This window comes from Neodiprion virginianus, chromosome 1 (genome assembly GCF_021901495.1).
Source record: "Neodiprion virginianus isolate iyNeoVirg1 chromosome 1, iyNeoVirg1.1, whole genome shotgun sequence".
NCBI lineage: Eukaryota > Metazoa > Arthropoda > Insecta > Hymenoptera > Diprionidae > Neodiprion > Neodiprion virginianus.
In genome coordinates, this window is record NC_060877.1 from 1,855,337 (window position 1) to 1,875,280 (window position 19,944).

At 39.4% G+C, this 19,944-nt stretch overlaps 4 protein-coding genes and 1 long non-coding RNA gene across 7 annotated transcripts; 3 read left to right on the forward strand and 2 right to left on the reverse strand.

Annotated features, from left to right (window-relative positions):
- The first annotated feature begins 32 nt into the window (after nucleotides 1-32).
- Nucleotides 33-1,936, forward strand: LOC124310457 (protein MIX23). The gene is made up of 2 exons (XM_046774444.1): nucleotides 33-300; nucleotides 697-1,936. The coding sequence occupies exons 1-2, from the start codon at nucleotides 259-261 to the stop codon at nucleotides 1,081-1,083; spliced, it is 429 nt and encodes a 142-aa protein (XP_046630400.1). The 5' UTR covers nucleotides 33-258; the 3' UTR covers nucleotides 1,084-1,936.
- Nucleotides 1,491-3,399, reverse strand: LOC124310441 (UPF0389 protein CG9231). Of its 3 annotated transcripts, none has more exons than XM_046774406.1 (4): nucleotides 3,192-3,399; nucleotides 2,608-2,798; nucleotides 2,412-2,505; nucleotides 1,491-2,308 (listed from the first exon to the last, which is right to left on the reverse strand). In XM_046774406.1, the coding sequence occupies exons 2-4, from the start codon at nucleotides 2,786-2,788 to the stop codon at nucleotides 2,086-2,088; spliced, it is 498 nt and encodes a 165-aa protein (XP_046630362.1). In that variant the 5' UTR covers nucleotides 2,789-2,798; nucleotides 3,192-3,399; the 3' UTR covers nucleotides 1,491-2,085. The 3 variants fall into 3 exon arrangements, with proteins under 3 accessions (XP_046630362.1, XP_046630372.1, XP_046630353.1); XM_046774416.1 differs by having other exon boundaries at nucleotides 3,078-3,204; XM_046774397.1 differs by lacking the exon at nucleotides 3,192-3,399 and adding an exon at nucleotides 2,987-3,027.
- A 563-nt stretch (nucleotides 3,400-3,962) lies between these two features.
- LOC124310352 (CDK5 regulatory subunit-associated protein 3) lies at nucleotides 3,963-6,642 on the forward strand. Its single transcript, XM_046774198.1, has 9 exons — nucleotides 3,963-4,217; nucleotides 4,343-4,517; nucleotides 4,631-4,869; nucleotides 4,970-5,240; nucleotides 5,327-5,448; nucleotides 5,530-5,805; nucleotides 5,890-6,101; nucleotides 6,244-6,415; nucleotides 6,523-6,642. Exons 1-9 carry the CDS (start codon nucleotides 4,212-4,214, stop codon nucleotides 6,595-6,597), a joined length of 1,548 nt encoding a protein of 515 aa, XP_046630154.1. The 5' UTR covers nucleotides 3,963-4,211; the 3' UTR covers nucleotides 6,598-6,642.
- Nucleotides 6,643-7,493: 851 nt separating this feature from the next.
- On the reverse strand, nucleotides 7,494-15,448 carry LOC124310436 (uncharacterized). The gene is made up of 5 exons (XM_046774386.1): nucleotides 14,628-15,448; nucleotides 9,423-9,639; nucleotides 8,435-8,608; nucleotides 7,866-7,975; nucleotides 7,494-7,775 (listed from the first exon to the last, which is right to left on the reverse strand). Exons 1-5 carry the CDS (start codon nucleotides 14,776-14,778, stop codon nucleotides 7,609-7,611), a joined length of 819 nt encoding a protein of 272 aa, XP_046630342.1. The 5' UTR covers nucleotides 14,779-15,448; the 3' UTR covers nucleotides 7,494-7,608.
- On the forward strand, nucleotides 7,759-9,429 carry LOC124310471 (uncharacterized). The gene is made up of 3 exons (XR_006909676.1): nucleotides 7,759-8,243; nucleotides 8,329-8,496; nucleotides 8,595-9,429. It is a non-coding gene; the product is annotated as an uncharacterized LOC124310471 (long non-coding RNA).
- Nucleotides 15,449-19,944: the final 4,496 nt, after the last annotated feature.

Below are 19,944 nucleotides of genomic sequence, written 5' to 3' on the forward strand. Positions count from 1 at the left end.
TGGCGCAACGCCCATGACGTTTTATATCCTACGGGAAATAACGAGAACGAGTATTTTACATATTTATCGGTTTCCTGCATATTTGCCTGGAAATATTCTATCACCGATACATGCCGAAATTCCTGCTCTACTAGGCTAATAAAGAAAATTTGTTCAAATAGTGATGCAAATGTTCGACATATCGAGAACCGCTTCTCGTAGCGCTTCGAGTTTGTCGTTCGACTCGATCGTTACTCGTTAAACCGAGACACGGTGATCATGGCTTGGATCGCAGACTGTGGCGATTTTTTAGAATTCCAGGTACTTGTGAATAAAAATTTTTAACTATGTGCAAACTATTCTTTAATTGTTAGCAAAGTAACTGTCCTTTGATCGTTAGAATATTTTCCTTATCTTTCGAGTCACGATCGACATCGATTCATTCGTACCGGCAAATCGCTAACCCTGTTGAAGGTTATCTTGTGTTGAAAAAGAAAAGAAAAACGTTGTTGAACAAGTATTTTCGGTTATTGAAATTATACTCCAACAATTATTGGAGTATCAGTATTTCACAACGTCAACCCAATCGTAAATACAGTTGAAGAAACATGTAGAAACCAAAGTGGATGAGACCCAGTTTTTGATTTAATCTATTTTCAATTTTTTTTATGACTATTGTGTGCATTTTTGAAATACGATGGTATTAATTACTTTCAGGATAATCTGAAGAAAATGAGACTTTTAGATGACAAAATAATTTATACATTGAACACTGCGATACCCACCGATTCGTTCAAAGGCCAGGTGAATGCGACCGCAAAGTGTAAGGATCTGTTTCAACAAATTCAAACAGGTCACGCACAGAGAGAAGTTGCGATTCAGACGTGCATAAATGCTACCAAAGACCGTGTCAAAAGTTTGAAGGAACAGAGGGATTCTGGAAAAGACGATCCTGAGCTATTAAAATCTCTGAGAAAAGAACAAAATAAGTTACGTTTACTTCAGACTGAACTGAATGTAGAAGACGTTGTTAAACAACAAACAACCCGGGTTTATAGTGAACGATGCCGTTCATATTATAAACCACCTAGTAAACAATTGTGAAAAAATTTTTATCCGGACATTATTTTTATGACAAGTAGTTGTTTTATACAATGTCGTTATACTGTCAGTCATGTGTATAAACTAGAAATTTTTTTTGACCTCTGGTGTTTTAACAGAAGTCGTATAATCAATGTTTAATTGAGTGAAACAACGTTACTGTCAGATTACAAGTGTTATTTGATCTAAATGAAATCATTTCTTTCTATTTACACCCTTTATAAACATATTGATGACTTATGAATGAATATCACACCTTCAATGAAAGTGCTGACTTTGTAAATAAATACCTGTAATAAAACTTATGTCCTGCAACCTATAGAATGCCATATTTACAATGAAATAAATTTGTGATTCACTGAAATCAGCATAATCGGATGATCAAGAATTAGCAGCTGAAGTCAGCACTTTATTTTCGTTATTGTTTATTCTAATTCAAAATGTAGATTTTCTGTACAAGCATATTATAAAGGTAGAATTCTTTTAACAATGATCAGAGATCAACAAACTTATTTAATACTATAATTTGTACAGGATACCCAAACATATAACATGAAAATTTTTCGACCAAACTAGGAAGCTTGGTTTAAAATGATCTAATCATCACAAATAATGTACGCTCATCTTAAAACGTGAGCAATAGCTAATTGTCAACCTTGGTTAACAATTGTGAATTATAATAATTAAACACTCTAAATTCCACTTATAGATTTCTACTATGACGAACACAAATTTTTCATCAATATAATTTCTAAATAACTTGCTACAATTTAATAAACATGACATGACACTTTTTCCTTTTCAGTAAAATCAGAAACAGTTCCACTCTGCAGAAAAATTCAAATTCCACGTGGGATAATGCATAAAAAAATATAGTTGTATATTTTACAGAAAAAAAAAAAATAATTCATCTCCAATATTAGAAAGAAGGAGAAAGAACGCCAATTGCTTTGCACAGTGATATAAATAACATTGAATAATCTACTTAATTGATACAAGCAATGGTTATTTCTTATCTTCTGCAAGTGCCTCCTTCTTTAGACTTTCCTGATATTCGGCATTCATTCTATTGTGCCAGTCAATGTTCCACTGTTCGACAGACTCCCCTCGTTCAGCCTTCATTTTTCCCCAGTACACAGAGATATAGCAACCAATGAGCGTAGCAATCATCATGTACGTGCAAGCTTTTATCCTGAATTTGTTTTGGGCTTTGTCCAACTTTTCATACCTGTACGAGCAAAGGAATATTTATCGGTGAAAAGCGAAAGGCTTATTTTTCTAATCGTTGTTCATACAAAATTGGACCTTGCGTAGAAATGCAAGATGCTCACGTCATTTTCTCAGGTACTTCGTCAACGCTTTTGTAGTACTTTAACCACACAAGCATTCTCCTATCACGTTTTGTCGGCGTTACCCATCTTGTACCTGAAAAATAAACCAAACTCCATGTCAGATTGAACACGTACAATGTTGAAAAAAAAAAACATATCAGGCAAATTTTAATAGACCAAGGATCTTCTCACGCACCAAAGACATTTGAATCAATAGGAGTTTCTTTCGGCGTAGAATTCTTAGTAGCGTTGGTGGTAGATTCTGAATTTGTCGTAGCTGCGCTAGTCGACTTAGAGTCTCGTAAAGTTGGATAAGTGGCAATTAATCTACCGCGTTGAGCCTGGCAGACCCGATTGACCAACCGCAGGGAGTACATGTTTAAAATCCTGAAAAACCATTGATTATCAAAGTGTAAGACGCTGCGTCAAGTTCTAGGTTAATCCCAAATTGTTAACGAATATCCGTCATAGGTTACTGCCAGTGTTTATTCATCACTGAGAATCGAACGTCAATAAAATTTTATTATAGTTATGTAGCAACTTTTACTGTGCGCAATGTCCGTCGTTTACATAACCTTCTTGCATCAAGTTGACATAACATAATTTATTTATTAACAATTCGCCACATAGGCCGAATTTCGCGCAATTTGAAGCAACGATTCGAACCTATCGATGAATTAATGACACTGTTGTTTTGACAGATCCGAGGGACGGTAAATTACTCCGAATCTCTGGGCTGCAATGATATTCGAAAATCGAAAGCCTCGACCTTTTACTCACCGCTGATAAAAACTTGACTACTTATATCCACATCTGCGATGCCAAACTAAGCTCTGAGAACAGTTGGAACGGTTTCCGCTACGCGATACAGTATTCAAGGATTATATAGCTATGCTTTGCTGTCACGCAGATTATTCGTTGAGGACATCTATCGTCGCATAGAAAATGCGTACTGACTCTACGGACATTTGGTCCAGGTATTATATGCCCGAGAGTAACGGAGTAATTGCATGTACTGCATACAGCTCGTAAGAAGTGGCTGGGCAACGTGACTTCGGACTCGTAGATGGCTCACCGCGGTTTATATTATGCTCGAGGGGTAGAAATGAGAAGAATCAAACACGGGAACGTACATACATGTCGTCTTGCACGATGCGCCGAGTCTTTTATTTACACGCGGGTTCTTTGATCTCGGGAGTTTCGAGCAACTCATTCTTTTCCTCGAAACACATTTGAGCCTTGCTCCAATTTTCTGTAGCCGATAAAATTTAATGCTTTGCATTAACCTGCAACGTAATCATAATATTATGTTCATATTTCGATTAGTAGTAAGGGCTGGCAATCGTGACAATGATTTGACAGTTGTCTTGTGGTATTTAATTCATTGATCAGGCATTATCGCCGCAGAATAGCGCTAGTCTTTTAATTATGAGATTGTACAGCAATTTCCAGGAAACCGAGACGCGATATGATTATGATCGTTATTGTTGTAAATAATACAGAGATCCTTTATTATCTGCCGATATTTTTAGTGCTATCTAGCATCTCTGATAGGTGGTTCCGGGTGTCAGAATTTTCATTCTTGTACGACATTTTACAGAGAGAAACCTTTTGTATTATATGAATGCTTGCAGCGTTACTCACGGTCATTTTTGGAATTAATGCGTACACACGTGGGTGTGTGTGCATGAATGAAAAACGTAAATTCCATGCGTATGAATGCTGGAAACGTCAACAGAACAGCTGTTTGTGATACGATTTTTTGTAAATTACTAATTAGGCCGGTTTCCAGCAGTCAGGATGCAGGTAAGTAAAAGATAAAGTTACATCGCGAATCCCGGAATATTTATACATTTTGTAATGCGGTTTTACTAAACCTTTGGAAACGTAACCAAAAACTAACCTCTTCTTTTTTATTAAATTCAAATCAGGAACAGGATATTCCGATTGATATAAATTCAGGTAAACTGTTAGAATGGTTGATAAACAGACGTCACTGTACCAGGGATTGGCAGGCAAACATTATCGCCATCAGAGAAAAAATTAATAATGCCATTCAGGACATGCCCGTACACGAAGGAATCGCTCAGCTACTCTCTGGCACATGTGAGTATGCCTACACTATATTAAATATTCTAGATTCATTTACTAAGTTCATTGTATGATGAAGCAATTCTTTGTTTTCTGCTTCTTATTTCCGCATTTTTTTCTTTTTGCAGATATCAATTATTTTCATTGCAAGAAGATAATAGAGATTTTAAAAGAGACTGAGGTTGACTCCAAAAATTTATTTGGTCGTTACGGTTCGAAGAGAATGAAAGATTGGCAAGAGATCGTTCGACTTTATGAAAAAGATAATATGTACCTTGCGGAAGCTGCTCAAATGTTGATGAGAAATATCAATTTCGAAGTACCAAGCTTCAAAAAGCAGATTCAGAAGTTGGAACAAACACAGAACGTAATTAACCAGTTACCTGTTTTTTACCAAAGCAATTCAGAGATTTATATCTTTCAAGCAATTGTAATCGTGCTCATCTCAATCAATGTTTCTTCCACAGGATTTAGAGAAAAAGGAGGCAGAGTATAAAAAGTCAGAAAATATAGCTCGAACAGAGTTTAGCACACTTTGCAAGCAGCTGGGAATACCTGGGCAAAAAATAAAGAAGGAACTAGTTGAGAGAGTATCGGAATTGCCCGAGATTTACAACAGATTAGTGGAAAAAGCAAAATCCATCGACAACGTTGTCGAATTTTATAGTTCGTTTGTGGAATTCACTTTGGGAAGGCAGCACGACGGTGGTTGCGTTCCGATGGTTAAATACGTAATCGGTAAGCAAGCTTCGAGCTGCATTGATGAATTAATTTCACCTTGATATATCGGTCGACGCTAAGTTATTTTTATTTTTTAATTCCAGATAAGGGTAACACGACAACTTATGAATGGACTTACGGAGAAGCTCCCTTATCTGTTGTCGAAACTGCATTGAACGTCAATTTTGACGACGACGAAGAGGAGGAAGCTAAAGAACATGGCGAGGTAAAGAATAAATCTACAAAAACTTATCGTGCACGATTTGTCGGATTTTTATATTTATCATTTGTCAATCGTTTGCCACAGATTGACTTTGGAAATGAGCCGAAGGAAGAAATTGACTTTGGTCAACTGGACGGTGAAGGGGAAATCGATTTCGGTGCGAGGGGTGACATAGACTGGGGTAACATCGAGTCTGCCGACGGTACCGCGGAAGAAATCGATTTTAACATATCTCTAGAGGAATCTGGGATTGTTGTAGAAGCTGCTGGTCTTGATGGCGGTATCGCGACTGGGACTGAGGCTTTGACGGTTCTTGACAATCCATCGACTAGAAACGACTTTATAGACCAGTTATTAGAGGTATTGACAGAGTACATACTTTAATTTTTCAACCTCTTTCATATTGACATGAATTTTCATAGTCCTCTACCGTCAACTTTTCAGCTCGAATCTTTTCTAAAACTTCGATTGTACGAGTTTCAAGGAGACAATAGAAACAATGTACTCAGCATGAGCCAAATGCAGCAAGCATCTCCTATCCTTCAACTCGCCACACCCGATAGCACTAAAAGCATGCTTGACCATGTACAGGTCCTCATCACTGAGGTCCTGGATAGCAGAGTACAGCATTTGCACAACATAAAGCATTCGCCCAGGTAATAATATAGATATATATATAATAATAATACAATAGCTTTTCTTGTCGAAGCGGGATTTTGACTCTAGGAGAAAATTTTGTCCGCAGATTAGTAACGAACCAAATATTCTCGATCAGGATACGTTGTTTTTTTTTCACAGGTACGTAGATCTTCTCGCCGCGTCGCTGAGACAGAAATTAAAGATGGCTGAGAAAATGGTTTCGCTACAAAAATTAACTAGTCAAAGGCGAGAAGATATCATAAATCAAGCTCTGGCACTTCAACCAATGTTGAAAATGGTTATTCGACGAACCAAGGAACTGCAGACAGAGGTTATTGCTGTTTTTTATCTACAAAGAAAAAAATATATATGTATATATACTCTCTCTCATCCTTACTAGTAACTTATTACCTAATGCAATTACATTTTCATTTACAGATAGAACAAGATATATCGAAAAAGTACAAGAACAGGATTGTACATTTGACTGGTGGTGTAAATAACCTTCAATAAAAAGTAGCTTTCTTGCCATCATAAGCTACGCAGACTTTGAGAAGACACTTATTTTTGGGCTGAGGGTTTTTATTGTTTTCGTTGGTTTTTTTTTTATGTTACTTTATTTTATTTTATTTTATTTCGTTTCAAATAATTTATGAATCAAGATTTGCGCTCACAATCAGATTCACACGCTGTAAAACGTCGGTGATAATCAACAGCGTTTATCCGCGAGTCTAGTATTTTTTAACAACACACTCCCACACACACAGAATCATTTATACATGTATAATATTACTCGTGTGTACGTATCGAAATGAATATTTTTCCTAATCGTATATGCGTCCCATGTTATATTATCGATCATACGAAGAAACATCCCATCACAAAATCGCATCTGCAAAGAATTTTTCTTTTTTTTTTTTCTTCCAAGTGCTTTTACGGGGATTGTTCGCTTGTTCGTTAACGAACAATTATAAGTATATCCAAATTCTTCCAATCGTTTCCCTACGATAACATCGTGCCCTATTTATATGGCTATCGCGTTTACCCCTGAGACATACGGCTAGTTAGTGGAAGCACCTTTCCATCCCCCCTTTTTCATCTCCCGTAGCGAAAAGAACCTAAAAGTTTCCAACCCCCGTTAGGGTGAGTTCATGCATATGAATTAAGGGGCGCAACCTCTTGACGAAGAAACGCGCAGGTGAAATTATCCATCGCAAAAACGTGGACTGACAACAAACCGTTCAATTACGCTCGGTTTTCTTTGCAGAATCAGGGGATGAGAGATAGAATTAGGGGTAGAAGGGTATAAAAAACATTCGGTGCTATGGGAATAATGCAAAGATTTCATTTATCAATGTTTGAAAGAACGAACGAATCAATTTTACAAATTAACAATTACAACCTTAAGAGAAAGTCTTATATGTATATACATATATGTATGTGTATAGGTTTGATTAGGTTTAATTAGTCTTAAATAGTCTTAAATTGAATAGGTTCGTTAAATTCTATATTTGTAGTTCAACTTTACATAACCATAAATAAATTTTGCACCAGCCTCCAGGCGGAAGACGTGCACATGGCTTTGGTAGTTGGGCAAGGATACCGACGCAGACATTCCGCCAAGGCACGATCGCATTCGCACAAACGTTGGGCACACGATCCAGACCCTCCCCACTCCCCGTGCTCGACGGCTGTAATAAGACGACGATGACTAATTTATGCAATTTGCAAACGATTGCCGACCGCGGCTTTGTTCTTTTCATCGTCCGACGTAGACTCACCGCATATCGGTTTATAGCCGCGATAGCATTTCCAGTAGTAAGGAACGAAGTACTCCAAGAACATCGGGCAGTCGGTTGCCTCGTAGCACCAATCGTGCATCTTACAACATCTGTGGATAAGAGAATTTTTTTTATTTTATGTCATATTCACCCGTTTCTTTTTTTTCATTTATCTTTCGAAGGTGAGAAGCAGGAAATTCAACGTATCTATATTGCTGTCGCGTATCACATTTCACCTCAGGCATGAAGCTTGTTAGTGGAAGCATCGTCCCTTCTCTCTTTAATCACGTCCCCCGCACGGTCGAGAAGCGAAAAGTTTCTCACAGGTTTTGACGAGAAAAACGTGCGGGCTGCAGATTTTCTAACGCTAGTAATACCGTAGGTACCGATCATACTAATTCGACAAATTTTTTTTAGCCTTGCGAGAATTTATCTTGATCGCCTAATTTTCAAACCGTTTCAGAACGAACAGTTTCCTCTATATCTATGCAGAAGTAAAAAGTATAGACTCGAGGTGAAATGTACTCGAAAGAGAAAATCGAGGAGTGTTTATTTCCTCGTAGACTCACCTGTCAATACCGTCTATGGAAAATCCTGATCCTAAAAAACCGCAGTAACATCCGTATCCCTTGTAAGCCAGGGGGTTACACCCGGTTGCACAAAATACCATGTTGTAGAGGTGTACCACGCCCCGCTTTGATCTTCTTAACCGGGACGAATTGTTTTCAGCTTCGGAATTGAGTCTGAGAATATCGGTTTTCGTAATTTTATACATCGAGGCCTAAAGGACGAACGGGCCCGAGAACATCGGAATTGGATTGAAAATAAACAAGACACCAGAGTTTAATCATTTTGAACATACAATTGTAATTAGAAACCTTTTCTCGAGTTGTTCATCGTGAAAATTTTAAATTGCTGATTCAATACGGCGGACAAGGAAAAACGACAAGAGGGAAAATTTTGAAAAAATTCTGTAAAGTATTTCGGTGTGTATTAATCTTGTGTAAAAATTGGCATTCGAATTTTCGTGGTAGATTGGTATGGAATTAATTTTTTCGTGGAAGAGTACGAATTTCGACCATTCGTTTACATGCGCTGTTTTTTCAATAGATGAATAAATAAATTTTGTATTTTTTTAAACTTGGCAATATTTCACAGACCATGTGGAACCAAAAAACTTGGCCGTTATTACAAAAAAAAGTAGTTTAATAAATAGAAAGCTGTAGAAAAAAAAGGTGGGACGCTGGGCTCATATCAATATCGCGAGAAGAATGACATCAGTGAATTGTATCCCTTGTTTGTAAAATCCCAATGTACCAGTGCGATAAATCGAAATCGAAATCGAGGGCGAATCAAAGGGTTAACTATCGTTCAGATTTTTACTCGACGGTATTTTTTCTCTTTTTTCCAAAGCGTTAATCAGCAACACTCTTATCGGACACGGCGACCACGTCTGTTTGAAATTTCCACCCTCCGTGAGGTCCCCATTTTTCCACTAACCCGGGAACACGGCTGCCACCCAGCCATCTGACGAATGCGCTTGTATTTTTTACTCACTCGGTCTCCGTTTTATTCGAGACGTTTCTTGATGCCGGGGCACTTTGTGTCTGCCAGGAAAAACGCGCGTGACGCTCCTTCGCGGCGTGAGTGGTTGCCGAGGACGTGCCCCATGGGTCACCCCCGTACCCCAGGTATACCGATTCCGACGATCCTGCAGGGCCGAATCCGGGCGGCCAGGAATACGCCCGTCTCACCGGGACACAGGGGTCCACCCCTGAAACGATGAAACAGCAACGAACCTTCGATAATTTCCTCGAATAAGCAAAGTTCTCTTTTCGAAGGTTAAAAATAACGAATAAGAATTTTTGTCTCTTCAAGCACTGCGTGTTGTGAGAATGTATTGTTAACAACGGGGAAAATTAAGAAAGGACTGAGAGAATCAATGGGTTCTCTGTGCGAATTAAGCGAACGCCGAGCGAAAGAAATCTCACAAAACGAGGAATATTTTAGAAAGAAAGTGGATGTATTTGGTCACGAAGTTCGATTTTTAAAGTCTAGAGACTGACTGTTTTTACAATAATATTTGTTGACCAGCAACCCTATTCATTTTAAGACGTATGAAAGCTTTCAGTTTAAGAAGCCTACTAGATCATTAGAAAGACGATAACACGGGTGATTGATGATTTCACCCTTTATAACAGTATTGTGTAGATGATATGTTAACCCTTTTTGAATTTTTGCTTCTGATGAGAAGCCACGCAAGACCGGCAAAGCCGTCTAATAAATGATACGAATTGTTGAAAATTTTTAAAAATAATGATGTTTTCTCTAATCGTTTTATCACGCAATGAAAGAATTGTTCCATTCAAAGCTTACGAGTATGATAGAACAACGTTTGAACGATATTTGGTAAAATTTTCATGAAAGCATTTGGAAATTTAGTCGTTGAGAAGTCGTTTTCGGAAGCCCAGTTTTTTTGCGGTGGACACGATAACTCGTGCTAGCTTTGTTTCAAATCAAAAAATCAAATATTTTCCGATAATTGAAATTTTAATTTTTCGTAGAATTTTAGGCAAAATTATTGAAAACTTATTGCCTTGTAAGATAATTTGTGATCGAAGAAATCGAAAAGCCTTCGTTCAATCACTAGCTATACTCACCTATTAACAGAAAATATTTGATTTTTTGATTTCAGATAAAGCTAGCGTGAGTTGTCGTGTCCAACGCAAAAATACCCTGTTTACAAAAATCAGTTCTCAACAATTATATTTTCCAAATTTTTGGCATGAAAATTTTATGAAATGTCGTTCCTATGCTGTTCTTTCGTATGCTTAAAGTTTGAATGAAATAATTCTTTTATTATGTTAAAAAAAATAAAATAATTACAGACGATATCATTTTTTTAACCTTTGAAACCCGCGTTGGAAGAAGAAAGTGAGCGGGGAAAAAAACGAGTTCTTTCCGCGTATAACTTTTACCCCGCAGCCAAGGGTCAAGAGTTTCCGTTTGGCACAACTGCACTTGTGAAAATAAAAAAATCAACTAAATACGAGTAATAGTAAGTGGCGCACAGGTTGTTGTTCCAGCTTGTCGGGAATTGCCCGTGAGAATCGTTCCTTTTGTGTTTTTCTTGTTGTTTTTTGTTTGTTCTTTTTTTTTTCTTTTTCGCCTGCACTTGTCTTATTTTCCTTTACTCGGTTCCTCTTTTACCCTCGTTCCTTAACTCTCGCAGGGAGAATCGACCGGAGGAATGCCGCGATAATGTCGCTGCTTGTTTATATAACGGGTTGACACATCCCCCGAGTACGATGGAAATTGTTTACAGCGTGAATCGCTGTAATAACACTGATAGTTAAACTGATAATAAAAATAAATATAAATCAGCCAGTCGTTGCGTTTACGAAATTTTCTCAAGCAGAACACATTTCGAGGAGTACCCGTGCAATTAGGCAAGGTCTTTAGGGTCGTGTCGCATAATAAATGTCCGGCGAATTTCTCTCTCAACGCTCTCCGAATCATTCGCAAAATTAAAGTATAACAGCCGGGATGCTGGAAATTTTAATTATTGAAGAAAGCTCCGAGCGCTAATCAGCCCATCAAATTACTGGAATTTCGGAGCATATTTTTAACACCGTCCCATGTATTAAAAGTATAAAGTCAAAAGAAAAACTTCCTTTCATCCGATACTCGATGCTGCGAGTCTTTATTCGATCGGCAAACTTCCGGGTATTCGAAATCCACTCAGAGTTCCAATAACGTATACTTTGACAGATATACATATGTACTCTGGTGTATATGTATGACATATGTATGTAACATGGGACTCTGCGCTTCTAGCTTTACATTCGAGTTTCCAAGGTGAAAATCCCTTCGGGGAATCGTGACTCGGTCTAACTTTCATATATCTTCAAAGGCTGTTAAGTGTGCTTTGCTGATATTCACTCGGTAAAGAAATTCCACGATTTTACTCTTTGCCTACGAATTAAGCTCAGAAATCGCACAACCTTTTTCGCTATTTGATATCAGGAACCAGCGGCTGTAACACCTGCGTGTCATCTATGTTCCCAGCCAGCTGTAACGAAGCTTGTATCTAGCAACTTGGCCGGAATAGCGGTCAGCGCGTAGAGTAATTAGCGGTAACCGTATACTTGGTCACGGTCATTGTCACGTCCGAATCGGGTATTAAGATCTCTGGAAGTGCGCGAATCGTGCGAGATTTCGCGATTCGTTTCTGAAATGGTGCGTAAGCTGCAAGGAATAACGGTGCTAGTGAGAATTTAAAAAAAAAGGAAAAGAAAAAGGATCGAGTCTCAATTCGCAATCACTGCTGAAATTACAACAACGGTACGATGCTCGATTTATACTCGAAACCGCCGTTTCGGGTTGGTATTTGTTGCAATAGTTGTAACGGATTTCGGATCCGCAGTCTACTTGCCGGACAAACAACGGTCTTTCTTTCTAATTTCAGGAAATTCCTAATTAACGCGGTACGAAAGCAGCAAGGCGACCACGAACCGCCGCACGGGTATTTAATCTTACAAGTAGGCGTATCGGGTCCGAAAGACCGGAGTCTGCTTCGTCGGATTCAATCGCCAAGCACGGAAAATTCGGAAAGCAAGCAACGGGGAAAAATGTCAAGACTGCAACCGCGTGACTTTATTTTCCACAGCGCGAAACGAGCGAAAGGAAATTTGAAACGTGCTGATTTCGTGTAAAAATTTTCTCCTCGCGAAACTTTTCCCAACCGAGTCATCGTTCAGGGCGGATGAATGGCTCGTTGAGAAACTGGAACTACTATTGACAATATCGAAGTTTGACGGAGGATTGATCTTTTTTGAATCAAGGATTTGCCTTTTGTATTTTTCTTAAGAAAATTCGCAGGCTCTTGTTTGTAATTGACAGTCAGCCAGTAAGTCGGTTACTAGATAATGTTGAAGGTATTAGCATTAATGCGTAAAGAAATTGTCGTTTATCAGCGGAATATTTATTGAAAGTTTATCGGAAAAATTCTACTTTCATGCTGGAATAGCTGGGAAAAGTCGGGGAATATCAGATTCGAAAAAGCGTACGAACCCTGAACTTGGACAATGACTTATGAATTGGATTTTCCGAAGAAGCGATTCGTTCAGTCGGATCTTCCCACGCGTTGTCCGATTCGCCCGCGGTTGCCCTTCCTGGGAATACGTTAATTAAACTTGTTAGCAATAGTTGAGATTCCGTATTTGTATGGAATGCCGTACGACGTCCGGTGTATCGCATCGGAGTCGCTTGTCTTCGTTATTATACCGCGTATAACTATTAACAGCGCCGGTATTGCAGTTTGTTTTACTTTGGGTCAACGGTGCATGTGCTTCGTGTAACGTTCCTATATTCTCGTTACACGTCTTTGTTCGCCTCTTCCACGGTTTCAAATTACCACTCGTGTCCATTGCCGTGTGCAGGTACGGAATATGGTCCAACATATAATGCCAAAATCGCAATCTCGTGCGAAGCAAATAAGCCGGATCACGGTTTTCCAGCCTTACCTTATTTCAAACCGTACGACTCGTCCGTTAATTCGAAGTCGGGGTGAAAAATCAGTTTCACAGAATCTTGTCCAACTCCCAACAACGCGCACGAGGTGCCGACGACGTCTTCTCTAATTTAATGTCCATATTTTACATTTTCCTCTAACTTATGGCGCATGTTTAGCGTATCAGCTGGCTCGGTATGTTGACATTTTTGCTCGCGAATTCGGAGGTGGTGTAATGTAACGTCATTCTATATTCCGTCCGTGGTTCTGTGTTCCATGTCTTGGATTAATTTGCATCGTGAATTAGGTGGGTAGTCATTTGAATTCCCTTACTACACCTAAGTAAAGAGTAGGTATAGGCGTATAAATTTCTCCGTTTGTGTTTGTTCAATTTTTTATCTTGACTTCTTTATTTAAAAAAAAAAGAAAACATTGAAGCGTTGGGGAAATCAAGCCGTCGTATAATGAATTTCGATAATCATCCCAGATTTCATAAAAACGCTCTGAGCGCGGGTTGCCAATAATTATACGTGAGGTAATCATCCCCCGTTCGAAAATTAGATAATCCTCAGTCACACTCGGCAGTCTTAAATTCCCGGACGTCACGTAATTAAAATTAATTACCTTTCGCGAAAAATTATTTCGCATTACGCGTACACCCACTCGTATATTTCTTTTCATTTTCACGCTTTTTATATTCTCACATGGGCGATTATGCATGTACATTAGGGTGTTTCGGAAAAAAAGTAATTCACGATTTTCCACAGTGGCAAAGAAAATTTGTTTAGGTTAAAGGAAAGATTGTTCTGTGAAAATATTAGCCTTCTACGTTACGCGGAGGATCGCGCTCATTTCATTTTTCACTTTGCTTTCACATTTTTTGAGAAGAAATACGTTGTGGCACTTGAATTATTATTTCCTTCCCGAAATTTATATTCAACCGAAAGATCACGACCCATAACCCAACGGCATATCGATATTACGATTGCTGCAAGCAATAACGAAAAAAAAATTAAAAAATTTCACTAACGATACTAAATAAATTTAAAACAAAATGTATAAAAATAAAAAATCAATGAGCGCGATCTTCCACGTAACGTAGAACGTTCATCTTTTGACAGAACCTTTCTCTCAACCTGAACAAACTTGTCAGAGGGTGTCGTGGTGTGAAATCGTGGATTATTTTTTTTTATCTGCGACACCTTAACGTACATGTACATGTGTGTATATCGTACACACATTGTACATACCTGCAGACTCCACGCCGCGGGGCGTCGCGACGAGCAGCGCCAGAATGCAGAAGGTTCGTAATCCGGCGCCGGCTGAATTGGTCCGGTAAATTTTTTCCGACAAGACCGTTGAGCGTTGGGCGATAATCCCTTCGTGGAGCGGGCGGCACATCGAGCCCTACTAATCAAGGGCGCTCAGGACGGAAATTCCCGAACCTGAAGCCCAACGGCTGTACCATTCGCGTAAAATCCAAAAGGAGGGTTCGTGTTAAAAAGCACACAGGCACGCGGGCGGCAGAGAAAGAGCGGAAAAGCTCGCCCGAATTCCCGGTATCGGGTGAAAAATTCCCGACCTGCTCACGACGCTCGGACGATCATCGATATTAAAACGACATCCGATTTCCGACAAGTCGATTTCAGTCCGCGACAGCGTTGCCGATCGGCTCGACCATCCGACCGATTTCATCACGCCTCACGTCACGTGTATTTAATTCCACTGATTGTACGATAAAGCCTCATCGTTATGACGAATCACGGAAATGAAACAGCCCGAATTATGCGACCTCGCCGTTTCGAAGCTTCGGATTCATCGGATCGAGGCGATTGATTTCTCGCTTTGTTACCGTACGCCTCTGTAATATTTTATCGTTGAATGTTTACGCGCTCGAGGATTAATTAAACTATCGTTATTATAATAACGCGCCGAGATGTCGGAGGATATAATCCGTGCGATGTGCACGACGTTGACAAAGTTTGTCAAGGGCTTTTCCACGAACGTGTTACCATGCTAAATGGTTAAAGGTGCAAGCTTCCACCGACTCTAATGCTCCACTACTCGCAGACGTTACGATTCGAGTGACTGTTGTTCCTAGCTTTTAGCCGTTGAACGGACAAACAACTCCTCTCTCTTCGCCGGTACGGACAGACAGAGCCTTCCACCTTCTCCGGCTATGAGTCCTCGACGTTTCTCGTCGTCCCTCGTTTAAACCAAAGTACATACGCACGCTTTGTACCCACGTGTACCTCAAGCTCTGTACAACCCTCGTTTCGACACTACAGGCAAGAGGGTCTGGAGGGATTTCACTTTCACCGTTTGTTTCGAAGACCCTGCGCGATTGCTCTGATACTCCATTTCGTTGCGAACATTCCAGTGTTTGTTGTTACGACAATGGCGGGACTTGGCGCTTGTCTGACATTGCGGTGGGTGACCCATGCCCGCAATCTTTTACACTCAAGCCGAATACCTAATTGTTCGTTATCCAAATACGCGAAAGTTCACCGCCGTGCGTGCGTTGCTATTATTCGGTCTGCGATATTTATTTTCACATTATACGTCTCGGTGTATCTTCTTTACCGATGTTAATGATCCGCGGCAAGAGAAAGGAACCCGTTACGGTTACGCTTGAAACATTTTCGAGATCTACCGCAATCGTATCATCTGAATCAAGAGACGGTCAAAAGTTTCCAACAATGGATTTAAGTGCGTTGCACGCCTTTCGTTCTCTACTCTTTTCGATTGTTTATTCTAATTTTCAAAAACGTCGATCTTATGTAGGTCACAGAAGGCCATTAAAGTTCGTTAAGGTTGGCCTTATTTGAGAATAATGATAAAATGCAAATAACGAAGCTGGATCAGTCGGGGGATGTATTATAGTTATTAGACGTGAAAGTGATGCGAAAATCCCGCGGCTCCGCACACGCATCGGTATTTTGTATCATTCCAAGCTCCCCCTTTTGTTACTCACAAATATAGGTATGTAACGCTTTGTCTCTCTCATCCAGATATTGTCGCACTACGCGGTGTAAGGACTAGATGGTCTTAAGGCCGCGCATTGTTTTGTATCCCTACCTAGTAACGAATTGGAGCGCCGCGGTGAGATTATTCGCGTTCAAAAATTTAGACGTAAGAGAGCGAAGCAGAAAAATGGAGTAAAGAAATGAGAAAGTAAACGCTCGCAGGGCGGGAGCCGTGAAATGACTCGAGCGCGAGACGGGAAATTGAAATCTCTACCGAGTCAATGAAGAGAAGAAGTTGGCGTAATCTCTTCTTCTCGACACCCGTCGAGGACTCGTTTCAGCTGCTTTTTATCTCGCCTCCGCAATTACGCGACCCGGTTTATGATGGGTATAAAGCCTCGGCAGATGCCCCAAAGATTTTACACATGTTCTACGAGCGGGCGGAAAAAATATACTAATTGCCGTTAATAGAGACGCGCAGTAATTGTAAGCTGCAAATAATCGATGCATCGATCAATCGCGTCCGAAAAAATAATCGAACACGACTAGATTGAATCGGTGAAATTAATCGATTAATCGATCATTTCGTATTTCTTGTTAATTAAACAGAGCATACGAAATCAAAATTTCGTAAATTTCGGTATGTGCAGTGTTGATGGCGGAAAAGTTTTTTGATAGTTTATAGTTTCATTCAAACCATTTGTCAATATCAGGCGAAAATATTCATTCATCTTTCATTTGTTATATCAAACTGGTACTTAGTAAGCAAGGCAATGATAATAATTGATAATTTAATCGCATAAATTGATATTGCGTTGCGTCGTTCATGGGAGCGAGAAAACAAAAACCGATTATGTTTGGTCATTCTTAGCCGTCAAGTCTTCTGTTCAATTTTCCTTTGGATCGATTCACCTGTCACGGTATTGTCCGCGATTTTAACACGAGAAGAATTATATTGATACGCACAATGGAAATATTTCGTTGATCCACTTAATTGTAACCGAACGCTGCTGCTCCGTGAATGAATTGATATCAAACTGTTGGAAGGTATAACCGTTGTTACATCGCTCTGTAATAGAAACAATAGGCAGAATATCTGGTACATGTACGTGTACGTATGTGTGTGCACAAAGTTCTGAAAGCATTTACTGTTCTCGTCTACAAGGTACGGAGTGACAAACAGATTTCAGTTTTCAGTTTCAGTTTCAATCTCACGTGCCTTCGCACCTCGTTTCTTCGTCTGTGGTACTATTCTATCTGCTCGTATGGGACAAGTATAAGCAGTATTCAATTACGCAACGACTAAACGCCTGAAATTATATTTTAAGCGAAACACTATCCTCCGACTTTTCTCTTTATATCACGATCGCGCAGAGCTTCTTTCAACGTTGTTTCGAGAAGAGTAAAAATGTAGTACAGGTAACAAAAGACTTGGCAAAATCTCACGTGTTATAATACGAACGCCTTTTCTCCCCGCCTACGTGCATATTCGGTAATACTGAAAACTTGCAGGGGTGAAATTGAAGAAGACAAACTATCGTGCAATTTATATTAGGAAGCTGCAGCAGCGAAAGTTGTCGAAGGCATTTGCGAATGCCACTTAAATAGATTGAGTTCTATCTTTCAACGTTGGATATTTGACGTAACGCATCTGTTGCGACAGCAGCTAGTAATAATAGTAATATTATTATTATTATTAATAATAATATTAATAATAATATAATAACGGAATACGCGTTCACTCGCAGGTAATTGAAAAACTCATTTGCTGATATTAAATATCGAAAGAACGAATCGAGAGAAGCTTTGGCTCGGTCTCGATATCGTTTACCGTGCTACGAAGAGTCGTTCATTTCTGAACAATTATCGTCCAGTGACGATGGAAACTTTGAATTCGTCAAACATGCGCGTGGAAAGCAAAAATCGGCAGAGAAATTTCCACCTGTTGCAACGATGATGAAAATTTATCATACACCTATATATACATCTAGATATATGTATAGACAAATTGCGGAGGCGAATAAAGCAGACAGCGCCTATAGTATAAAAAATTATGCGTACGATAAATATAGGTAGACTTTATATCTACACGCATGTATATTGCATATACATTTATATATGCGTACGTACGTACCTGCGTAAGTACGTTATAGGTATTCAAAGGTGAAAGATGAGAGATGAAGGGAGAGAGAGAGAAGGCGTCTGGCATTCTGGTGAAATTATTCCGCTGCAGTTTGTATCCGGTTTACCTTCGACCGTGCATTTTCCTCGTACGCTTATAATTTACATTCTGTTGCCCTATTTGCACGGTCGAAATTTATGGAGCGTGCAATTCTAGGCACGCATACCGCGAAGAGGATAATTCCCATTTATCGAGGATACTGGATCAAGGGGTTACGTGGGTTTTTAAGGGCGAAGAAAGAATTGTCGCGGTGATAATCCTAAAAGGGCATATAATATATATGTATGTATATTTTTTTTTGTATTCAGTTTGGAAATAAGTCTGCGGAACGATTGGCGATGAGAAAAAAAAAAGTTATACGCATTTTTGGCATTTGCACCGCTATATTTCCTCTAATTTTTTTGGTGAGTTTTCAACGTAATAATTCTTTTATTATTTTGAATAAAAATAACAATTTTTTCTGCTCTTCGAAACAGATGTAATCCCTTAACGTTACGACCGGTGGTCGAGGCGTCTTTGCGTAAGGATATGAATCTGTTTTTCTCGATTTGGCAATTAACTCATTAAACTCTGAACGTTAATTAATATTTGCGGCTAATTGGATAGAAACTCTCAATGGTCCCAAATTGTGCAATCGCGAGGTATCTTATTGGTGGAACTTTCAATACCTCTGAAATTGCTTTATTATCTGCAGGCTTAGCGGGGTGTGATTATTAAATTAACACCTGCAATGCGACCGGTCACGTTATGTTCCGGTCACATGCCTTCGTTCGTTACACGTTTATTCACACGTCATCGTGGTCAGTTGCCGTCTTCCAGCGTTGCGAAAGATTTTTGTTTAATTCTCGCTTTACCGCGCGGTTCGTCTTTATGTTTATATTTAGAAATTTTGCAAATCCACAGGGAATCGGCGTCTCGGTGGATTATCCACCGTCCGGCTTACGCTGCGATATTAAATACGCATGCGGGTGCCAGCCGTCAATTTCATTAGCCGTAGAAACGATACGCGGTAATCTGTGACGTTCGGTAACGATATGTGGCTTCGTGAATTCCTCCCTCACTCTCGGCTGTCGAAACCATATTATATTATACGAAATTGCCGATTGCGTAGAACGGTAATCAATCCACGAAGGGAATCGAGAAGGGGTTGTGATATACCGCGGCTCTTTAATCACCCACAATTCGTAATCCAAGGGAGAAAATTTCTTTTTCCCCTTATCGTTCTTTCAAACTTTCGAACAGCGATAAGACCCGACTGTTTGATAAAAAAAAGAAAAACAAAAAATGGATAAATAAAAAACAACGATTATAATAACGGCAATAATGAACTGGAAGGGAAAAAATATCGACGAACAGTCAAGATACCCTGCACATATCGACGATAGAGCAAATGTTTGCTGGTTTTTGTTGTTCGCTCGG